Source organism: Leguminivora glycinivorella, chromosome Z (assembly GCF_023078275.1).
Source record: "Leguminivora glycinivorella isolate SPB_JAAS2020 chromosome Z, LegGlyc_1.1, whole genome shotgun sequence".
Taxonomy (NCBI): domain Eukaryota; kingdom Metazoa; phylum Arthropoda; class Insecta; order Lepidoptera; family Tortricidae; genus Leguminivora; species Leguminivora glycinivorella.
In genome coordinates this window covers 34,456,708-34,478,125 of record NC_062998.1, presented here as the reverse complement: position 1 = coordinate 34,478,125, position 21,418 = coordinate 34,456,708, and the positions used below count along the sequence as shown (strand labels likewise).

Below are 21,418 nucleotides of genomic sequence, written 5' to 3'. Positions count from 1 at the left end.
TGAATATTACGATTTTAAATACCTACCCAACAATATATCACACAGGATAGCAACGAAAAAAAATCACTCCCCACTTTACGTGTAGGGAGGGGGGGGGGTACCCTAACAAAACATTTTTTTCCACTTTTTATGTTTGCACTTTGTCGGCGTGATTGACATACATATTGGTACCAAATTTCAGCTTTCTAGTGCAAACGGTCACTGAGATTATCCGCGGACGGACGGACGGACAGACAGACATGGCGAAACGATAAAACGATGTGTATATTAGTGTGACAATGGCAGTTGAGTTTCTTTCGCTACGGAGCATAGACGATTGGCACGTTGGCTATGCGGCCAGTCCAGTGGCCCGTTTCTCGAAAGGTACAAGCCATGTATTACAAGTGCGTTTCCATGGCAACCCATACGATTTGACAGTTCGCGCACTTGTAATACAAGGCTTGTACCTTTCGAGAAACGGGCCCCAGGGGCCCATTTCTCAAAACTGAAAGCTACAAGTTACAAGCGGAACTCCCTTTCCAACTTGTCATATTAGACATTGACTACCACTTGTAAATTGTAATTGTAGCTTCGAGAAATGAGCCCCTGGTCGCTGTTCGGTAGACATAGACCGAGCATTCGGCATATTTTAATTATTCTTGAGTGTCGGTGACCACCGACTGTGACTACCCTGTGCCAGCTATAAAGTCGGTGTCCACTTACAGTACTGGACAAAATTCTTCATACACCGACATATAAAATAAACTTTCTATCATAATTTCTTTTCCCTTAAACTTAACAACACAGTTGTATTGGAAAACTTTTAACTAATTTCATGGCGTACAACATACAGACAATAACATATCAATGATCGTACAATTATTTTTTTACATGAGTATAAATATAAATATCAGTACTTTTGGCTCTGGACTAATTTGATCATACAGTAATTAAAATACGAATGAAATGCAATGTAGTAAGTAGTGTGTATGGCTGTCATCTGCTTTAGATATCGCTGATTGTCTCGGAGGAACATTTTATGTTAGAAACTGAAAGTATTTATCTAACCCAAGCTTTTTCCTGTGTGTCTACTGAAGTAGGCAAAGTGGGTATAATTCAGAATGACATTTGATATTTTCTTTATTTTTCCAAAAACTTCCTTAAATTTTGGCTTGGATTGATTACATGAGACTATGTTAGCCATTCAAGCTATTCATTCCTATTAATCATAACAAACGCATGAGATATACATACTGGTATTATCTTTCAGCCATCGCCCGTCTGAATATATATGAAAAGATGACTGAAAGAAAATACTAGTATGTCTATTTCATGCGTTCGTTGTGATTCATAGGATTAACAGGGTGTCCACTTTCTGGAAAGTCAGGGAAAGTCAGGGAAAAGTCAGGGAAGCTCATAGTGGTCATGGAAAGTCAGGGAAAGTCAGGGAAATGATTTGGAGGTCAGGGAAAAACTTGGCACCAAGAAAAAAAATCAAAAAGAATTTAAAAAATAATATGATTTCTTGGGTTGACCACATCCATGACAGCAAAGATCGATTCCCGGTAGTGATTTTATGGCAACTTAAAATTGTCACTTTAGACTTTTCATTACAAGTATAGTACCTGGCCTCCATCCCAGTGATTGCTAATGAGAGATGTCAGGGATATCTTCATGCTCTAACTGACCTTAATTTATCGGGCCCAAAATCGTAAATGCGGAAAAATCCAGATTTTTTTTTACATTGCGTGCCCTACCCACATATTCCAAAATGGCGAAGGGGGTCGGGAATAAATTCAGTTATTGTGATTCAGATTAACTGGAAAGTTGCACCACAATGTCACCATATACAACATTCATAATTTGCTATGGCGATGTGAAAACGACAAAGACAAAGTTACGTCGCTGTCCAAATTCTAAGTATCTATCCGACAATCCAAAGCGGAGTTCCTCATAAAGCCCATGGCGCATAACGTCACATAGAGGCGCAATTTTGTATGAGTCAAAGGAACATAGGAGAATAATAAGCGTGACGATGAGAGAACTTCAAAATACTAGGAAACCTAAAGGCATGTAGTGGCAAAACACCTAAATGGGCATCCCGATGCTGACAACAACGAAAAAATTTCGCGCTCGCTTCGCTCGCGTTTAATATTTTCCACTTCATCAACTTTAATTCCCTTTATTTTCGTGAAAGTTTCATGAAATTTAAGATTTTTTGGAAAGTTTCCGCAACTTGCTCATAACATAACTACTCTGCTCTGATAGACTAGGTACTCCATTTTATTTCCAATGTTATGTACATAATATCTACTATCAGCCCCAGGTACGTATAAAAGTGGAAAAATTTTCGCGCTCGCTGCGCTCGCGATGTTTTTTTCTAACGTAGATTGCCCAACGGCGCCGAAACTCAAACTATAACCAAAACTAAATGGCAATAACTACCAACTACAGATTTCGTTAATGTTAGTTTTATAAAACCAGGGTGGCTAGCCGAATGGCACAATCGCTCACGAAACGAAGCGCTAGTAGATATCTATCTCTATCGCGCTTGCGTATTGGCGCGACAGAGCCAGCGGCGTATCGCTTTCGTTTGGCGTCGGAGAAATGCCATTCGGCTACGGATTAAGTAGCTTCAATGGCTGACATAGTTTCATGTTATCAATCCTAGCCAAAATTTAAGGAAGTTTTTGGAAAAACAAAGAAAATATCAAATGTTATTCTGAATGAACATGCCTGCTACGCCGCGGTCCCGGGTTCGAATCCCGGTAAGTGCATTTATTTGTGTGATGAGCACAGATATTTGTTTCTGAGTCATGGATGTTTTCTATGTATATAAGTATTTATATATTATATATATCGTTGTCTGAGTACCCACAACACAAGCCTTCTTGAGCTTACCGTGGGCCTCAGTCAATCTGGGTAAGAATGTCCTATAATATTTATTCTGAATTATATCCACTTTGCCTACTTTAGTAGGCACACAGGAAAAAGCTTGGGTTAGATAAATACCTTCAGTTTGTACCTGAAAATGTTCCTCCGAGACAAGCAGCCATATCTAAAGCAGATGAAAGCCATACACACTAATACATTGCATTTCATTCGTATTTTAATTACTGTATGATCAAATTTGTCCAGAGCCAAAAGTACTAATATTTATATTTATACCCATGTAAAACAATAATTGTACAATCATTGATATATTGTTGTCTGTATGTTGTACGCCATGAAATTAGCCAAAAGTTTTCAACACAACTGTGATGTTAAGTTTAAGGGTAGAGAAATTATGATAGAAAGTTCATTTTTTTATGTTGGTGGATGAAGAATTTTGTCCAGTAAAAAAACATACATAACATACATTTGTACATTCTTTTTAACCCCCGACGCAAAAACGAAGGGGTGTTATAAGTTTGACGTGTCTGTCTGTGTGTTTGTCTGTCTGTGGCATCGTAGCTCCCGAACGGATGAACCGATTTAGATTTAGTTTTTTTTTTGTCTGAAAGCTGAGTTAGTCGGGAGTGTTTAGCCATGTTTCATGAAAATCGGTCTACTATGTCGCGGTCGGGAGCTTTTTCATTTACCGTCTGCAGCTCTGACGAATGAGTATTTTTTATTTAATATATGGTACCATAGTATATACTAACTTCTTATATTGCAGGGGGCCCAGGCACCACAGGTGGATAATTCAGTGTCTTTTAATTCGGTAAGTTTAATTTCTTTAATAGACCATCAACCCAAAATACATATATTATACCATGATAAGCAGTGAAAAGCCCAGTCGGTGGGATACAGGTTTCTAATATTACAACAGAGGTAGCTTTAAAAAAGATAAAAAATATGAGCTAAAATTTTCCGAGAGACTACCACAATTACGTTTAGTTATATACACCGTGTTTTTTGTTTTCCGTTAAATTCGACACGTAGATAGGTTCAATATCAGGAACCACCCTGTCTATCACTTTTAGTTAAATTCGGAAAAAAAAATACATTTTCATACATAATAAATAGATTTATTAGTGTGAGAGACCCTTAAGAATAACATTCAAGTTTGTGTCAAGTGATTGACGGCACATGTCAAAACAAATAACATTAGGAATTAGTAAAGGCTGTCACACACGTGTTCAGTAATTATCTTAATTATTTTAATAACTCGATTACTATAAGAGTTAAGACGCTAGTTTCTTAGAGAAATTAATTGTATTTCATCTAAAGAACCTTCCCTTAAAGTTAACGGAATTCAATAAAAACAGGGTGTATAGTTCTGGTCTTTGTGTTTGTAATTGCATGAGACAATCGAAAGTCGCGTTGCGAATTGCGAAAGTTAAAACTTTCACTTAACCGGTTTGTTCAAGAGTGCACTAGCACAATTGTAGAACACTTGTTGCGCGGCCTAATGTCGTATATGTTAAATGTTAATCTAAATAAGTGAAAGGACAGTTGAGTAACATCACAACGATTCCTCAATATCAAATTATGTCTGCTATCCCAAAAAGTAATAAAATAAACCAATGGTCAAATGAGCGAAGCTATTTCAGCAGTTCTCGAAAAGTTTGTACGAAAATTAAGGAAAAAGTTTAATTTGTTTTTATTAATTCCTATTTTGTTACCAATATTTTGTTGATGAATTGAGATTTTATTAACTTTTATTTCGTCATTAAGGTTCCCTAGTATCTATATTTTCTTAATTATAACAATTAACCTGTATACACGGTGTTTCCGGTATCACTCAAAACCTCAGACACCCCAACTGAATTTTATTTTTTTAAACTCATCCAGAGTATTCATCTTTTAATCTGATCGTTACTTTTTTTTTAATTGAATTTTTAATTTTCTGTACAGCTCTACTTGACTTTTAGCTCTACACTCAATAAAATAATTGCTAACTACCATCATAAACCATAAGACTATTTATTTGTGTACGTTACTGCAACGACATAAGGTTTACCAATAGACAGCTAAGATGTCACTGTAAAACACTTTAAAGCTTTGTCACAGTAAACTTCAAATTGGACAGGTAATCGCAGTAAGCAAATAAACTCAATATTCAAAATGACAAGGTTGTAATTAGGTAAGAGTTCAATTTGTTATGACTTATGATAAACATTAAGATTAAACTGACAAACAACGTCAAACTAGTAGCGGAAAAAAATAATAATCCAAGTAACCGGCCAGTATTATATAATACCCCTAAATACTGAAAAAAGGTAAACAACCTCTAGCAATGCGATATACACAATGTTGTATTACGAGTACAATAGAATGGGCACGTAAAAAATAACTAATAATACTAATTTAAATAAAAATATTACCCCCCATCAAGATATAGCTCAATCGATTCTACTCACGATTCTGAACAAAGTGTTTTCAGGTTTTTAGTGTTAAGTGAAACACGGTGTATATCTTACGACAGTCGACTTATATTACTAAATGTTGGTAACAAAATAGGATCAATTAAAATTTGCTGACGTGGCTATGTACAAAGTTGCCGGGAATCGCTCATTTATTTCTTCATCGACTGAGGTCTAAATATTTTCTACTTCTTGGCAGTATTCACCAACTGTGTCGGAACAGGCTGTCATATACATGTACAAAGTATTCAACATGCTGCTCGGCGGTGGTGCCAGAAACATCATCGATCCGGTAAGCTTACGTATTCTATTACTTTCTATGTCCGCTACGTATTTTTAATTTAGTTCAATGTGTATATAATATAATACATTGATATAATTATGTTTTCAAAGATTAACGAGCTAGTGGAACCCTTCAATCACATTATTTAATTTGTTGTAGGTTCCTTCAACATCTCATATGGAAGAAACGTTGCAGTCCCTGACAAGGCGGCATAACGTGGGCTACACTAACGCTGGGCCAGACTTAATAAAATTCGTCACGGATACTTTAAGAAACAGTAAGTAATAGTTCTGATCGTAATTTGTCCAATCATATTAAATAGGCTAGTTTCCTGATAGTCAAATCAGCATCTTTTTAAGAACTGTCAAAACTTATATCTGTCAATTAGATTATTGTCAGCGGTATCCAATTGAACTTCATTTGAGTAACGATAAGAAAGTCTATTTTTGTCTATAGGTAATATGAATATAGGAGTTCTGTTATTTTTTTTAAAGGTACAACTTCCATTTCACAGGTTTGTTTTCAATTGCAGTAATAAGTAGCTTTTTAAAAGTAATTAATATTTTGGTTCATAATTTAAATCAAGATGAAAAAACATACTGAAATGCGTTTTATATATTAGATATTGCAAAACAAAGGTAAAAACCATAATTCTATCATATAATTTTTCATTCGACATTTAAATATTCTTGAACGCAACCACATTTTTCGTAACTGAGAACCTTATTTTCTATTTATCTTGTCTATGACTTGTTCGGCGCGTGTTTTGGAAATTTGTAAACTTTGTCGAAATTATTTCAGTGTTTTGTAGTTTATTATCGGTCGACGTTATTGTGCAAAATCTTATATTATTATGAGTGATTCTGATGAACAATGTACTCCCGATGAAATCAAGGCTATATGGCGCTCAAAGTGACTGACAATTTGTTACCTGAAAAATCAAAGAAAGCGTACATGGAAATTAACCCATTTTATTGTTCTCGGATAGGTATGTATTTGGCTGCCGTAGAAAAAGGTATAGTATACAATTGTAACATTATGAAGACTTAAGACGCTGACAGCGCCCAGTGGCCTTGACGCTAGCGTACACTGTCTAATGGTATGGGAGTAAGTGAGAGCGCGATGTCACTAAAAGAGGGCGGATAGGTACGAAAAGTGCGGAAAAATATTAAAATATAATAGAAAGATGCATTATTTGTGCAAAATGTTTCGTTAGTGTTTTAGATATGTATATATTTATTATTATAATATTAACTAAAGACAACAAAGTGAATAATTGAACGACACACAACCATTTAATGACGAACTCGAGACCAATCGTTGCAATTTTTTTCTATCGAGCCGATTTCATTCAATTGTGTATCGAGTACGGCTATGTTCTTTGAAATATAATGAATAATAACATATAATCTACTTGCCTTACTAATACTAATAGTTTGTGTTAAAAAACTGCGCAAGTAACATCAATTTTACGCAATTGGGTTTTTTAGCCCCTTAAAAGTCTCGTACCTTAATTAGGCCACTCGGCAGGCCTCGTGGTCTAAACGCGGTACTCAACTTTTATAGCCTTCTTAAAGTTACCATTATATATTATACTATTATATCTTTCTCTTTGACTTATTAAATAGAAATTATGTTTAAACATAACTACTGTCCATATTTTTCTTCTAATTATGTAATGCTTTATTTCGTGCACTGCATAAAATATTTTATTTTAAGTATAGGAAACTAGCCTATTGTAAATGGATATCTAAGTTTCTGGGATACAATAGATTTCCCACTTTTCACAGTGATCGGAGATTTTTTAAAAAGATAATTATTAATTTCGCACCGTTCTTGTTCAGGTAATACAGCAGAGAGGTCACCATCTGTAGAAGAACGCCCAAGCGAACCAGTGATAAATCACAGAACAAATGGCTTTTTAGCTAATGGGCAAAAACCTCTCACGAGCTCAAGCGAACCTACGAGGTATGGCGCAACCGCCGGTTACGCCGGGCCGAACGTGCAGGTACCAGACTTCGGCGCCCGGGCGCACCAAGCGATGCCGAACTACGCCGTGGCTGGCCCTAGCGGGTACGCGGGCGCCCCGCCGTCTGCGCCGCCGCCCGCCGGCTACATATACAACCCGACCGTCCCGCCACCAAACCGGCATTACTACCCTCAGAACTCTGCGGTGTCGGGTGAGTCGATATACCGCTGTTTACCGATACTTACATTCTGTGTATTGGTTATGACAATCATTTCATAATTCGTGAATGTTGTAGGTACTGGGAGCATGCCGTACAATGGCACAGAAAGACCGCCCGGCCCGGGCCCGGCTCAAGCAATGCAGCCGCCTGCTGCGCCAGGAGCTCTTCGACCGGCGGCAAATACCCCAAATTATAATTACGTGGCCCAATATAATCAACCGCCTTACTTTCCACCTTACCAATAGCCTCTCCAGTCCGCAAGGTACGTTGTACGAGAACAGAACAACGCGAAATCGCTAGCGAATTGCCACTAACTCACGGGTTCTGATAGTATTGTTGTACGATTTACAAGTATTATGTTAGACCTCTTCTGTACGGTGCGGTACATTACTTCCAGTTTGATTCTGGCATTTGTTTAATATGAACACATTAAATATAATAATATTATTTTACTTTTATATTCGTATTATAAATAGCCAAGCCTAAGACTGCAAATGAATAAAGAAAATAATATTAATAATAACCTAAAACAATTTTACGTTTCTTTAACTAGACGTTGCATTTGAATTAAATGTTTTTATATATGGATTTTATTACTCCAGAAATAGTCTCTTAATCCCCGTTTTCACTTACGATTTGACAGAATTGTGAACGAGGTAATCGCTCTTTCGTTTCGGTTGTATGTTGAAGATGGCCGACTGAAATATTTTTTCCGCAATAAAAGGTATGCTAAGTTTTATTCAAATAAAATACTAGAAACGATACTGGAAGTAATTTTACCAATGTACCACCTATCTCTTAGTTACATACTATTTCTTATAGTCCATTAACCGTTACAAAACCACATGATGTGAACATTGAACCGAGGATTCTTCTTAGTTTTTCCTACAAAGATGTATTTATTTTTAATAGAATTGTTCTCTCGGTCCAGTGCTCTGTCAGCGACGCGAATTTTTGTGTTATATACTAGTATTTGTGAAGGGGCTTTGTTCTGTCTGATGTGATAATCAGGGTCTGTATATGGGTATTTTAAAGCCCACTGTAGTTAAAAAATCATCATTACGCTTAAATCTGACTTTTACTATTTAGCATATCATTTTCAATAATGTGCCTTTTACTATTTAGCAATAGCTTTTTTGCTATTGTGTTCAATATTGTGCCTTTTATTTATGAATCATAGTAGCCATTTAGCACTTCGGAAATGTTAATAAGTGGATTATTTACCATTTTATGAATCGTGTCGATAATATGTCCATTGACTGACATAATGTAAGACTGCAAATAATAAGCTATGTAATTTATGTATACCAACCAACTGTCTCTGCATTTTAGACTGATTAATTGTATGATGTTTTTTGAAGGGTACATTCGATTATACATATGGTACATTTTTATTTTACCCATTTACATATGTATTTGGAATTTCTAACGCATGCGGAATGAAAACTGGACTGAATTCAATGTGCTTAAACTTTTTTTCTTCGAGCGTGCTCGTGACGCAGTCGCGTGCACTCATAACAGTCATAACAATAGCGGTCCCAAGAATTTAGATTCAAAGTTATGTTATGATTAGTCATGAATCCCACATCTAGTTCTTATATAATTTTCTAAGTATTTATGTATCGACGGTGAAGTACCATGAACTCCCAACTACTTAGGTTTTCATACTTAGTTAGGAGTTCATGGCACTTCGCCATCGGTATGCCGATGCCTTTAGTCAATTGCGGGCTCTCAATTTCATATCATAAAGATCGGTCTGTCTCAAAATGTCTGAAATTTTTCCCTGCACCAGCTTACTATTAGACCGGACTCTCAGTGGAGTTCCGTTTGCAAAAATTGTGGACCTCAATCTGATTTCTGATATAAATTGTATAGATTCCAGACATCCTATAAAAATATGTCGAGAGCATCAGTTAGAAGAATCAACAAACATTTCGCTATTTTTGCAAACGAACATCTCCTTGGAATTTTTTGTAAAGAAAAACTTAAACTAATTATAAACAGACATTCAGCTTAAAAACTTTCCAGATTTTGTTCCGCACACATTATATTTATATCAGCTAGATATCGAGTTAGTTGGTTGGCATTAACGGGCAATTGGGAATGAATTTACAATTATACGCTTACCCCTAATTGTCCATATTACTACTAGCAGCTCATCACAGTCTTCCATAGAGTAAATTATTTAATGAGTATTCTGATGTTGATCTCATCTAGAATCCCAAAATCTTGGCTATAGTTAGTTTAGTTTGAAATGCCTCTTCCATTCGTTTTTAAATGAGGTTGTATGCATATGCATTTTACTAATATTTTATGACTCCTTTATATTAGGGATAGTGCCATACAATGCCAAACTATTTTATAAGCGACGTTTTCGTGGAATGCCAAAAATAAGTCAGTTGGCTGAACACACATGTGCTAAAAATACATAATTATTTACTTTTTAAATGAAATATAAATCTCACCAAAGGTTATAAACATGTATTTTTTCAGCACTCCATTTAATATTGATCTCGATAGACATACGAATTAAACACGATTATAAGATTTGATTGAATTACTGATATTTTAGGTTAAGTATGTTATTAATATAAGGGTATTGAAATCATTCCACAATTTAAATATTCCATTAAAATGATTATTCCTATGGATGTCTAATAACAACGTCTTATTGAGACTGAATATTACTTTAGATTAATTAATAAGTTTAATGACGTTCCACTACATATGCAACACAATTAATAATAGTTGACACCACATTCTTAGTGCAGCGACACAGTAATGTCTACTCGCGGCCCGTAGAAGTCAATAGACACCTTAGCCTTACTAATATAATATTGCCGTAGTGGAGCGAAATCCGTCCGGCTACATGATTAGTATTATTTAGGTATATGATAAGATTATACAAACATGCTCTGCGATTTTTGCTGTTTGCCTTTGCCATATGTTTATGTTTGCGACCGGTCTGGCGTAGTTGGTAGTGACCCTGCCTGCTAAGCCGTGGTCCCGGGTTCGAATCCCGGTAAAAGGGCATTTATTTGTGTGATGAACACAGATATTTGTTCCCGAGTCCTGGATGTTTTATATGTATATAAGTATGTATATCGTCGCCTAGCACCCATAGTACAAGCTTTGCTTAGTTTGGGGCTAGATTGATCTGTGTAAGGTGTCCCCCAATATTTATTTATTTATTTTATGTTAAGGCTATGCCACGAAAATCGAACTATTTTGACTACGCAGCAGGAACCTAGATAATGCTACCGTGTATTTCTTTGTATGTTTTTTCCTGGCAAGATTTAAGCGGAAACCATGTGGCGTGTGTAGAAAACCGGAATAGAACCAAAAGCATTTTTGTTCCTGATCAATGTTAAATTAAAATTTGTATAGTTACTCGGTCCACCCTGCTATAAATGCAGTCTAGAAATGAAATAATTAATAGACATTATTTTTTTTGCGTTGCGTAGCCTTAACTTGGGTGGCACGACATTTACGGCCCGGCCACGACATTGGTCTAAGCGCGACAGCGGTGTGCGGCAGCCATACGTGCGAATGAGAAGTCCCATCGCTCTGTCTTGCTCCAATGTATGGCCGTCGCTCACCGCTGTCGCGCTTAGACCAATGTCGTGGCGGAGCCGTTATGGACTCGGAAATGGATTTAAAACGAATACTTTTCTGGTATACGGACTAATTTGTAAAGAAAGAAAGAATTATTTAATTGTGTAACTGTATGATTTCCTCTATTATTTTATCTCATACGAGTATATAGGTATGTTCCAATTCCGCGTCAAATGGATGTATTCGTCATTAATTTGTATGTACTAGTAAATGTACCATGTTACCTGACACTATAGGATCCGGCGGTTTAGCACAACTTGCGCGCGCGAATCCATACTTCAAGTCGCGCTAGATGAACTCGCGCGCGAGAAGGCAAGCTATGCTAGCCCGCTTGGTGGAGTAGAAATGAGACTTCAATAAAAATAAACATATATATATTTCTAAAACTTTACACAACAATTGAATGCCGTTATAGTAGACGCTATGAAGTGAGTTGTCTGTTCCCAACAAATATTAATGTAATGTCAATCATAATGATAAGCACGGTGCGTTTTACCTCCTAATTTGGCATATTATAAGGCCAAGCTGTTTTTATAAAAACTTTTTGCTTATAAGCAAGGTTAGGAAATACGCCTGTATATTTTCCGTTCGTAATAAACTCCTATTTACCTATGTCAACAATAACAAATGCCCTATAACGGCTCTAGACTGTTTCTCATTTCTACCCCACCTAACCCTACCAAGTATATGTTTAGTTTAATAAACAAAAGTTCCTTATACACCTCATATGTCTACGAGGTTGTTGTACTACGTATTATAATTATTTTGTTTAGTTATTTAAGTATTTCATTTTAATTGTTCATAGTTGTTTTAACTAAGAACTTGTGCCATGCGAATGTACCTGATATTTTTATAATTGCTATGGAATTTAATAAGACTAAAAATAAACCTCATACGTATAACAAAATGTTATTAATTAGTGTGCTTGGCCCATCCATACCCTAAATATATTACCTCTCTCCGATCAGTGGACATTTCATTTTAGCTGATAGAAATATTACCTATTTTAAGTATTATTATTTTCCTGCGCTCTCCGTTTGGACCGCGGTCGTGTCAAGTTTCGACGGGTCATTATTTCGTAAAGTATTAGAGATAACATGATACATTGTTTTGAGTTATTTAAGGGTATACCATGTAGTTTTAGAAAAAATACTAAAATAATACTTTCTATGGGACATATTTCGGCAAAATTAGCTAAAAATATACATCTTTTTTTGGCAGAATTTCAAGTTTGTTTCACATTTCTTACATGTTTTACAAACTTTTGGATAGTAGGTATTTGGAAATTCACCTGATAGATAGAACTAATAACTATTCAATAAAAAAAAAGCAGAATAGAAAATAAGCTCAAAATAACAAAAATATTACACAAATAGTGCAACAGGTCAGTCGCCCCTACTTAAAAAAAAAGAAATGGCAATATTAGTTATTTGTTATACAAGGGGGCAAAGTTGTATTTTAACACACGAGGAGTAAAATACATTTGCACCCGAGTGTAACACAAAACTTTTCCCCTCACTATAGCGAGGAAACTACAACGCAAAAAATGCGTTTATCACTGCTTCCAGTAGTTCCACAGGTGGTAAATCGTCTTTATTACTAGATTCACCTACTTTTATCAATTTTAAAACAGTCAATTTGACTTTATTCAAGGTCAAATTACTTTACCCACTAGTGGATAAAATGCGTTTTTACCCGCTGGTATTAAAGGACAAAACACGTGTTTCCGAGCTAGTAGGGGAAAAAAATAACTAATATCGATAAGCCCCTAAATCAACTTTGTTTATCGATAATTTGGCGTATACTACCGACCCTTTCTTTCCGATCACTTCTCCCCGGGACACATTGTATATAGTCTAAGATCCGTACTGAGCTCGATCTTCACCAACGTGTTAACCAGATGAAAATAATATTTTATTAAATAAAATAAGTTTCTGAACATGTCTTAATATAGCAACCTCAATAAAAATGGTTAAGATTGTTTTTTTTTTTAATAAATATTTTTTATTAATTTCACCGACGTGTTTACCAAATGAAACAAAGTCCAGTAGAAAGTTCACCTCAGTTACTTATCTTTTTTTGGTCCCTAATACCTGGCAGCCGCTGTCAAACAGGTAAGTTGATGTTAGTAGTTGCACTCTTTTGTTAAAACCAATCCGGGCTAGTCTTAAAATGAGGCTTACTTAAGGTGGCTCGCTTTCCATACAAAAAACATCTACCATTTATTTAGTCACCGCACACTACAACTAAATAAAAATATGCGCATACATCTACTATACATTATCCGTCGTCGCGGTAGTGAATGAAATACATTGTTTCATACAGAAATCATGGACAAATCCTTGTGAATTTTTTATTAATTTTACGTAAATGTGCGTGCCAAATTTTGTGTACAGACACAGAGCCGTCATATTTCGCGCATTTTTAGTTGACATTGTCATCAGTGACATTTGGCTCTTGACAGTAATTATTTAAAGATATTGGTTTAGTTAACTCAAGCAGACTCAGAAATAATGACGCATTTTGTCAACAAAGATACATATCGTGTATTTCGACACTGCTAATGTAAATCGAAATGGCGTCTCGGTCAAACGACCGACTATGATGCAGAAGATCGTGGGTTCGAGTCCGAAGATTTTTTTAATCATTTGAACTTTTATGGATTTATTAAGTATTTTTTATTTTTTTAATGGAATATTTGACTATTACTATATTGCTTTCCTATTTTTTATTTTCATACAAAAATACAATACAATCCTTTATTATGCCTTTATTGATAAAATAAAATATTACACGTCTGGTATAATACATTATACATAGGTCATAGTGTGGGCATAGTATTAGTAAAGTATTGCATTTACTGAGCTGGTTGACCTATGTTATTGTTGTGTGAATGTTTTTCTTCAACAACTAAATGGTTATATACAAGAATATGGGTAGCTTTTGCACATTGTAATTTTTCCTCAGTCACCCGTTGACCACGAACGCTGTAAAGTGTTCGAAACATCGGGATGAATTTTAAACTCATTATACGTGATTTAATCCGTTTTCATAGTTTTTATTTCATGAGTAACTATCGCGGTAACTGAAGACAATATTAACTAAATGGTTACAAATAATAATTATCATCAATATAATCTGGTCCAGGCAGGCAATTATGGTCGCGCGATAAATGATGAAACATCTGGCCGTCCCTATAATCGCACTTACTAATAGTGCGACAGGGACGGCCTGATATTTTATCGTCTATCGCGCGACCATGCTACCCGTGCTGTACTAGCTTTTGCCCGCGGCTTCGCTTGCGTTAGAAAGAGACAAAAGTAGCATATGTCACTCTCCATCCCTTCAACTATCTCCACTTAAAAAACATGTCAATCCGTCGCTCCGTTTGGCCGTGAAAGACGGACAAACAAACACACATTATCTTTGGTGAAATAACGAATTCTTCCACTTCAGATTATAGAGTAACCAGCTTTTCCCATTTATAATAAACTAGCTTTTGACCGCGGCTTCGCTCGCGTAAGAAAGAGACAAAAAGTAGCCTATGTCACTCTCCATCCCTTCAACTAAATCCCCTTAAATAATCACGTCAATTCGTCGCTCCGGTTTTGCCGTGAAAGACGGACAAACAAACAGACACACACCCTTTCCCATTTGTAATATTAGTATATTTAGTATGGATTTGACATTATTATTTATATTTAAATAATTATATATGTATAGCCCAATTTCGTCGGGAACAGCGTGTTATGTAATGGCGTCGTTGGTGTACAGTCGTCTGTCACGCCGTGAAGGTGCGTTCGATTCCAAGGATTCTATAAACTTTTTGTATTTTTTTGGATATAAATTTCGTATTTTTTATTGACCGAGCAAGAATGGAGAGCCGAAGGTATCAATTTTATCTTAGAGAACCTATTGATATTTTTATTGTCATTTTGATTTTCTATTTATTAAGTTGAGATATAAAACACAACTTTTAATACCCTCGCTAAATATAATATTTTACGAAATTACTCCTTAGATAAAAAAAGTCCACTTGAGTTTTTAAAGCATTACGTTACTCAGTTAACTATTGCATTTTCATTTACGATTTTACGATTTCAAAAGCGATTTGAATACCCTTGCTCCATCGAAAATAAACAATTAGAAAAAAATATCATTCGAATCGTAGTTCAGAAACTAAAATTTAAATACTTTTTATTTAAATACTTTTTTGGAATTTTTTAAAATATCAGATTAGGATAATTATGTTAGAAATTCTGAGTTCGACGAACCCAAAAATTATTACCATGTAAGAGAATAGGTTTTTAATCTTTTTTGTGGAAAACGCTCAGTAACTACTGTACGAGTACATATACATTTATGTATAATAATAAAACAAAAAATAGTGTCTCATAGTGTTGTGTTCCTGCCGGTGAGTAAGGCTGCCAGAGCTCAACGAGGGTGTGGGGCGCTGACGACGGGAGGACTTACGGAACTAATTTGTTCCGTCTATTGTCCTTTGAGTCGTCGGCAACCCAAACCCTCCTTTGAACTTGTACACTCCTTTTTGCTGTGCACACGCAGGAAAGGGGAGTGTACAAGTTTCTAATGGGGCGGCAACGCGCATGCGACACTCTTTGAGTTGCAGGCGTCCATAGGTTACGGTGACCGCTTTCCATCAGGCGGACCGTATGCTTGTTTGCCACCGACGTAGTATTAAAAAAAAAAAAGAGAAAAAGTCCTGGATTCGAACCCAGTACTTCCATGCAAATCATGCGATGGCACGTATTTACCGCAAGGCTATTTAAACAAGCTGTCGCCGCGTGAAATTATCGACTAGAAGGGATACAAAAACACTGTTTGTATGTGTGAGTGGTACTTAAAAATACTGTAAAATAGTAAATTTATTTACATTGATGGGATTAACGTTACAATGAGAAGTTGAATGTTTGTTGTAATACGTCAATTTTAATATTAAATGTTCGCGAAGCATAATTGAAAGTATATAAATGCCTGTACGACTCCACAAAAAAAATAAGACTGGTAATTTGCAGATTAACGCCATCTAACGCAGCCTGAGCTTCGGGTAACCTAAGCGAGCCACCTTAATTACAAATAAAGTTGTATAAGGTTGCCTGAGAAAAATTGGTCATAAATCCTAGTTGCCAGACTTTTATGCGCGACCTATTGAAATGGATCCGTGTCCAATTATCCATGTATACAATACAATACAATACAAATCCACTTTATTGCACAACCTCAGAAATGTACATAGGAACACACACATTACAATAGATTTTATTACAGACAATATACAACAACACAAAGACAATACAAGACAATAGATTTGTATACTATTAGCGGCTGGTTTCAATCACAACTTTATCGGGTCCATCATCATGGGAGTCTGGGGTCCGTTTTGACAACTAATCCCAAGTTTGGCGTAGGCACTAGTTTTACGAAAGCGACTGCCGTCGGCTAGTTTCAATCTCATCTTGATCGAGATATCAATATCATACATTATCGCACAACTGAGGTAATGTAATAAGAAGCCAAGCGTGTATAATTTCTTGACATAATGAGTGAGTATACCTAGACATTTTCTGGCACGAACGAAGTGACACTAGTGACTTCCTTCCGATATTTAGTTCATCGATAACTTACATCATAATATGTCATTAATTGTTGCCGTGGCAGTGAATCTTGAGTAGTTTCATGTGCTCTGTCTACCCCGTTTAGGGAATATAGGCTTGAATTTATGTGTATGCACCGTGGGCCTGAATAACCCGAAAGACTAACTACTCATTTTTGATGTAAAAACAAACAAAAAAAATATTGTCTTGTAATTTTTGGACAATTTTTTTTAAATATTTTTTTACTATTTTTTAATGTAAGTAAATTTTAGTCATTATACTGGCACTTCAGATGAGTTTTAACTTTTTTTTTAAACCTCATTTTTGAAAGGTCTTCTCACTTTTTGACATCTATCAATGAGATTAGTGAATCGAATCTTCATAATGTCGTCAACATCGCTAAAAAGGCTTGTACTGAGTAACAATAAAAAAAATTAAAAATTTTGTTAATTGGTAATAACTCTGTAACTAGGCGAGGTGCAGAAAAGTTTATATGACATTATAGTCTCCAAATGTGGTCACTGTTAAAATCATTCGGGTTATTCAGGCGCACGGTATAACATTAATATTTTATACAAATGTCACATGATTGAAAATAAATGGACAATAATAATTAAACGAACCATATTTTAATAGTTCACATAATGTCTTACATGATTATTCAAGATTTTAGAGATTATTATTAGGGGTAATTAGTAACCTTTATGTAAGGATATTTATCGATAAAAGGATTGTCGATGTTTTTAGTTTGTCAAACACTAATAACGTGCCAGTAAAATATCTATGTATACTTATGAGCCTAAAAACGGTTCAATAATATTCTTGTTATAGTGTGTATAGTGTGTGTTGTCAAATTAAAACTTTTGTTCAGTTAACTGAGCGCTGCGAGGGTTTCAAAAACAGTAAAATAACAATAAATGAAAACACGTGTAATAGGTGAAGAAGTTTGTGTGTCACTGGGCAAAATTGGTTTAACCTTCGTGCATTGAAACCCTCGCAACACAATATCGGCACGTGGAGTTAAATTTGAATTGTTTCTTGCATTCGTTTTACGATTTTGTTTCATTTTATGAACTACTAAATTCACATATACCTTTTCACGCGCTTATGGCACTGGTCCCACCGCGAGCTAGTAAGCTATGAGCTATCGGCTATAAAAACGAACAAAAGATAAGCACTCCCGTGCAAATAAAAGAGACACGGCGATGTTTATAGTTACTCGCCCAGCGGTCAGTTATCATTTATCAATGTCGCCGTGTCTTTTATTTGCACGGGAGTGCTTATCTTTTGTTCGTTTTTATAGCCGATATCTCATAGCTTACTAGCTCACGGTGGGACCAGTGCCGAATGGTAATTATTGTTTTTGTAGGTAGCCCGTTTGTAAACAGTTCCCAAAGTTTGTACATAGCCACGTCAACAAATTTTAATTTGGTCTATTTTGTTACCAATATTTAGTAATATAACTCGACTTTTATAAGATATATACAGGATAATTGTTATAATTATGAAAATATCTTAGATACTCGAGAACCTTAATGACGAAGTAAAACTTACAAAAAAAATTCAATTCATCAAATAAATCTTGATAACAAAATAGGAATAAAAACAAATGATTTAACTTTTTCCTTAATTTTTGTACTAACTTTTGAGAACTGCTGATGTTTATTCCTGAAAGGAACCCCTCGCTAATCTTAAGATTCCGCTTTTCAATTAGACATTGTTTCACATGTAAAAAACGTTCTATTTTATTAACAAGATCCCAACTACACTTCTTTGTTGCTGGTGGGCTTTGTTGGGAACTGCGTATTTATAGTAGGTAATTATGATATGATGAAATGTGACTAAGACAAACATTTATAGGATTACTGATTAGTGTAGTACCCCTAACATTTAATTGACTAGTGTCAAAAGAAACTTCGGCTTCGCGCACGCCTCCTATAAAGGTCCTGGACACGATTGCTCCGTGATGGGAAGACAATACGATTAAAATCATACTGTAGGTAAGTAAAAAAGGATAATAAACTTCACAAACAGTTTAACTGTAATTTACCTAGCCAAGGAGTTAATAGGACGGAATCAGATCATTTTACTTTCCAAATACAATCGCTTGCGAACGCGAATCCTATCTTGCTATGCGAATTAATTTATTTAAACTAGGTTCACGTGACTTCACTTAGGTACTCTAAACTATTATTTATCTTCATTTCAGCTTTGGTGGATCATACGGTGACCATTATCGAGAAGGGACTATTTTAATCTAGAAGGACACTACGTGTTTTATACCTAAGTACGTTTTACGATGCGACTGCCAGTGTGAACTTAGTGGAGTGCAAGTGTGTTTCCCTTGACGAGACTGTACATATACCTACTGTTAGATACTTATACCTATTTAGCTTATAAGCGAACTTTTACTTTAATTATCATAAGTAGTTTAACATAAGTATAAAGTGAATAATTTTTACAATAGATTATAATGTTGTTGTTATTAAATATCTACAATATTATAAAATTAATGCTGGAATCATATGTGACTTTATTTAACCTAGCACTAAACACCGTAAAAAAGCCTACAACCAACAGACACCTAAAGAAACTATACACCAAAAAAGTGGAATAAATGACGAACACAATGATATCCATACTTTTTTTTAACTCTTCCGCTATATTTGTCGGGCCGGAGACATTTGGACCGCACCTTGTAGCACTGTGACATACAGGGCTGCCAACTTGGAGGTATACAACTTTTTTGCCGTAATTTTGTATTGGCTGAAAATATAACATTTGTTGCATGAAAATTAGTTTATGTAGATACGGCAAATTTGTCTTGGAGCTCTTTACGACGGCACGACACAGACAGGCCACGTGTCATACGGCACGAGCCACAATATAAACATTAAAAAGAACGCGTCCCGGTCGATTAATTTCCAGAAACGGTGACATTGACTGGCCGCCAAGATAGCCTGATTTCACAGCTCCTGACTTTTTTCTGTGGGGCTATCTAAAGGGACGTGTCTATGCTAATAGGCCAACGAACCTTCAGCAATAAAAAAAACATATTCGAACACAGTCACTGGTATAACGCCGCGCCGGAAATGTGTGAAAAGTGATGAAAAACGCGTTGAAAAGGATTTGCATCTGCCATGCTGCTAGAGGTTTCCATGTGTAATTGCCGTGATGCCGTCCCTAAATATTATATAATACTAGTTTTTTCCCGCGCCTTCGCTCGCGTTAGAAAGAGACAAAAAGTAGCCTATGTCACTCTCCATCCCTTCAACTGTTTCCACTTAAAAAATCACGTCAATTCGTCGCTCCGTTTTGCCGTGAAAGACGGACAAACAAACAGCGTTTTTTGCAAAATAGAACCTTTTTCATTCAAAATTATAAAGAAACTATAAATGATTATTAAAAAAATGATAATGTTCCTAAAAGTACATATCTTAAGCTAGAAAGTCAATAGGCTAGTTTCCTACTAGTCAAATCAGCTTCTTTTTATGAACTGTCAAAACGATTTGTTAATATGGAATTACTATGAAATACTGAGGAGTGACGTCACGATCAATTCATTTACTTTATATCTTTCTCTTTGATTCATTAAATAGAAATCATGTTTAAAAATAACTACTATCCATATTTTTCTTCTAATTATGTGGTGCTTTATTTCGTGCACTGCATAAAATATTTTATTTTAAGTATAGGAAACTAGCCTATTGGTACTACTTTAAAATATGTCTTTTTATACTTCCGAAAAATCAGTTTTTTCGGAAGACGTTTTCAAATTTCGTAGTGGTATAGCTCGTTTAGAATCGTGATTGTGCTGTTAAGAATGTTATTTGGGGTAATAAATGATCACAATCCTATTTGTTATATCCTGTACGAGTTAGCTAATACATTGACATTTTAAGATTTACTTGAAATGGTGGATAAATAACCTTCCGTATCCTCCCCATTTTTTCGATAAAAAGAGGTTTACATTATGTAGTTTTCCTGCGATTCCTGCATTTTTTGTAACTCTTAAATAATATTATCCTAAACTAGAACTTCTTATTGACCTATAAGAAAAAAAATCATACATAAAAGACATACCTTTCTGTCAATAGATATGTTTTTAAAACACCTAAAATTCGAATAAAAGACACTGTGCCTGTGCTAACGCGAGCCAGGGTTGCCAACCGTACGAGGTTCCTCGTACAAATACGAGATTTATGGTCTTACGTACGAGGTACGAGGATACTATTAACCTCGTACAAATATGTACGAGATTTTGATAATATGGCCAATTGGATATATATTATTAGCATTTTGCATCTTTTTAGGGTTTTACACCATTTACGCGATGATTGTCTATGGCAGCTATCGCTTCAACAACCACACCGCACCGCACCTTGGAAA

General features: G+C 35.5%; 1 protein-coding gene across 1 annotated transcript in view; it reads left to right on the top strand.

The window, feature by feature from the left end:
- The window catches only part of LOC125240831 (atrophin-1-like), a 44,896-nt gene extending 25,326 nt beyond the window's left edge, over positions 1 to 19,570 (top strand). Inside the window, 6 exon segments of the mRNA XM_048148964.1 lie at positions 3,638 to 3,682; positions 5,527 to 5,619; positions 5,770 to 5,887; positions 7,455 to 7,790; positions 7,875 to 8,061; positions 19,239 to 19,570. Coding sequence (XP_048004921.1) covers positions 3,638 to 3,682; positions 5,527 to 5,619; positions 5,770 to 5,887; positions 7,455 to 7,790; positions 7,875 to 8,044 — 762 coding nt within the window. The 3' untranslated portion in view covers positions 8,045 to 8,061; positions 19,239 to 19,570.
- The last annotated feature ends 1,848 nt before the right edge of the window (positions 19,571 to 21,418 follow it).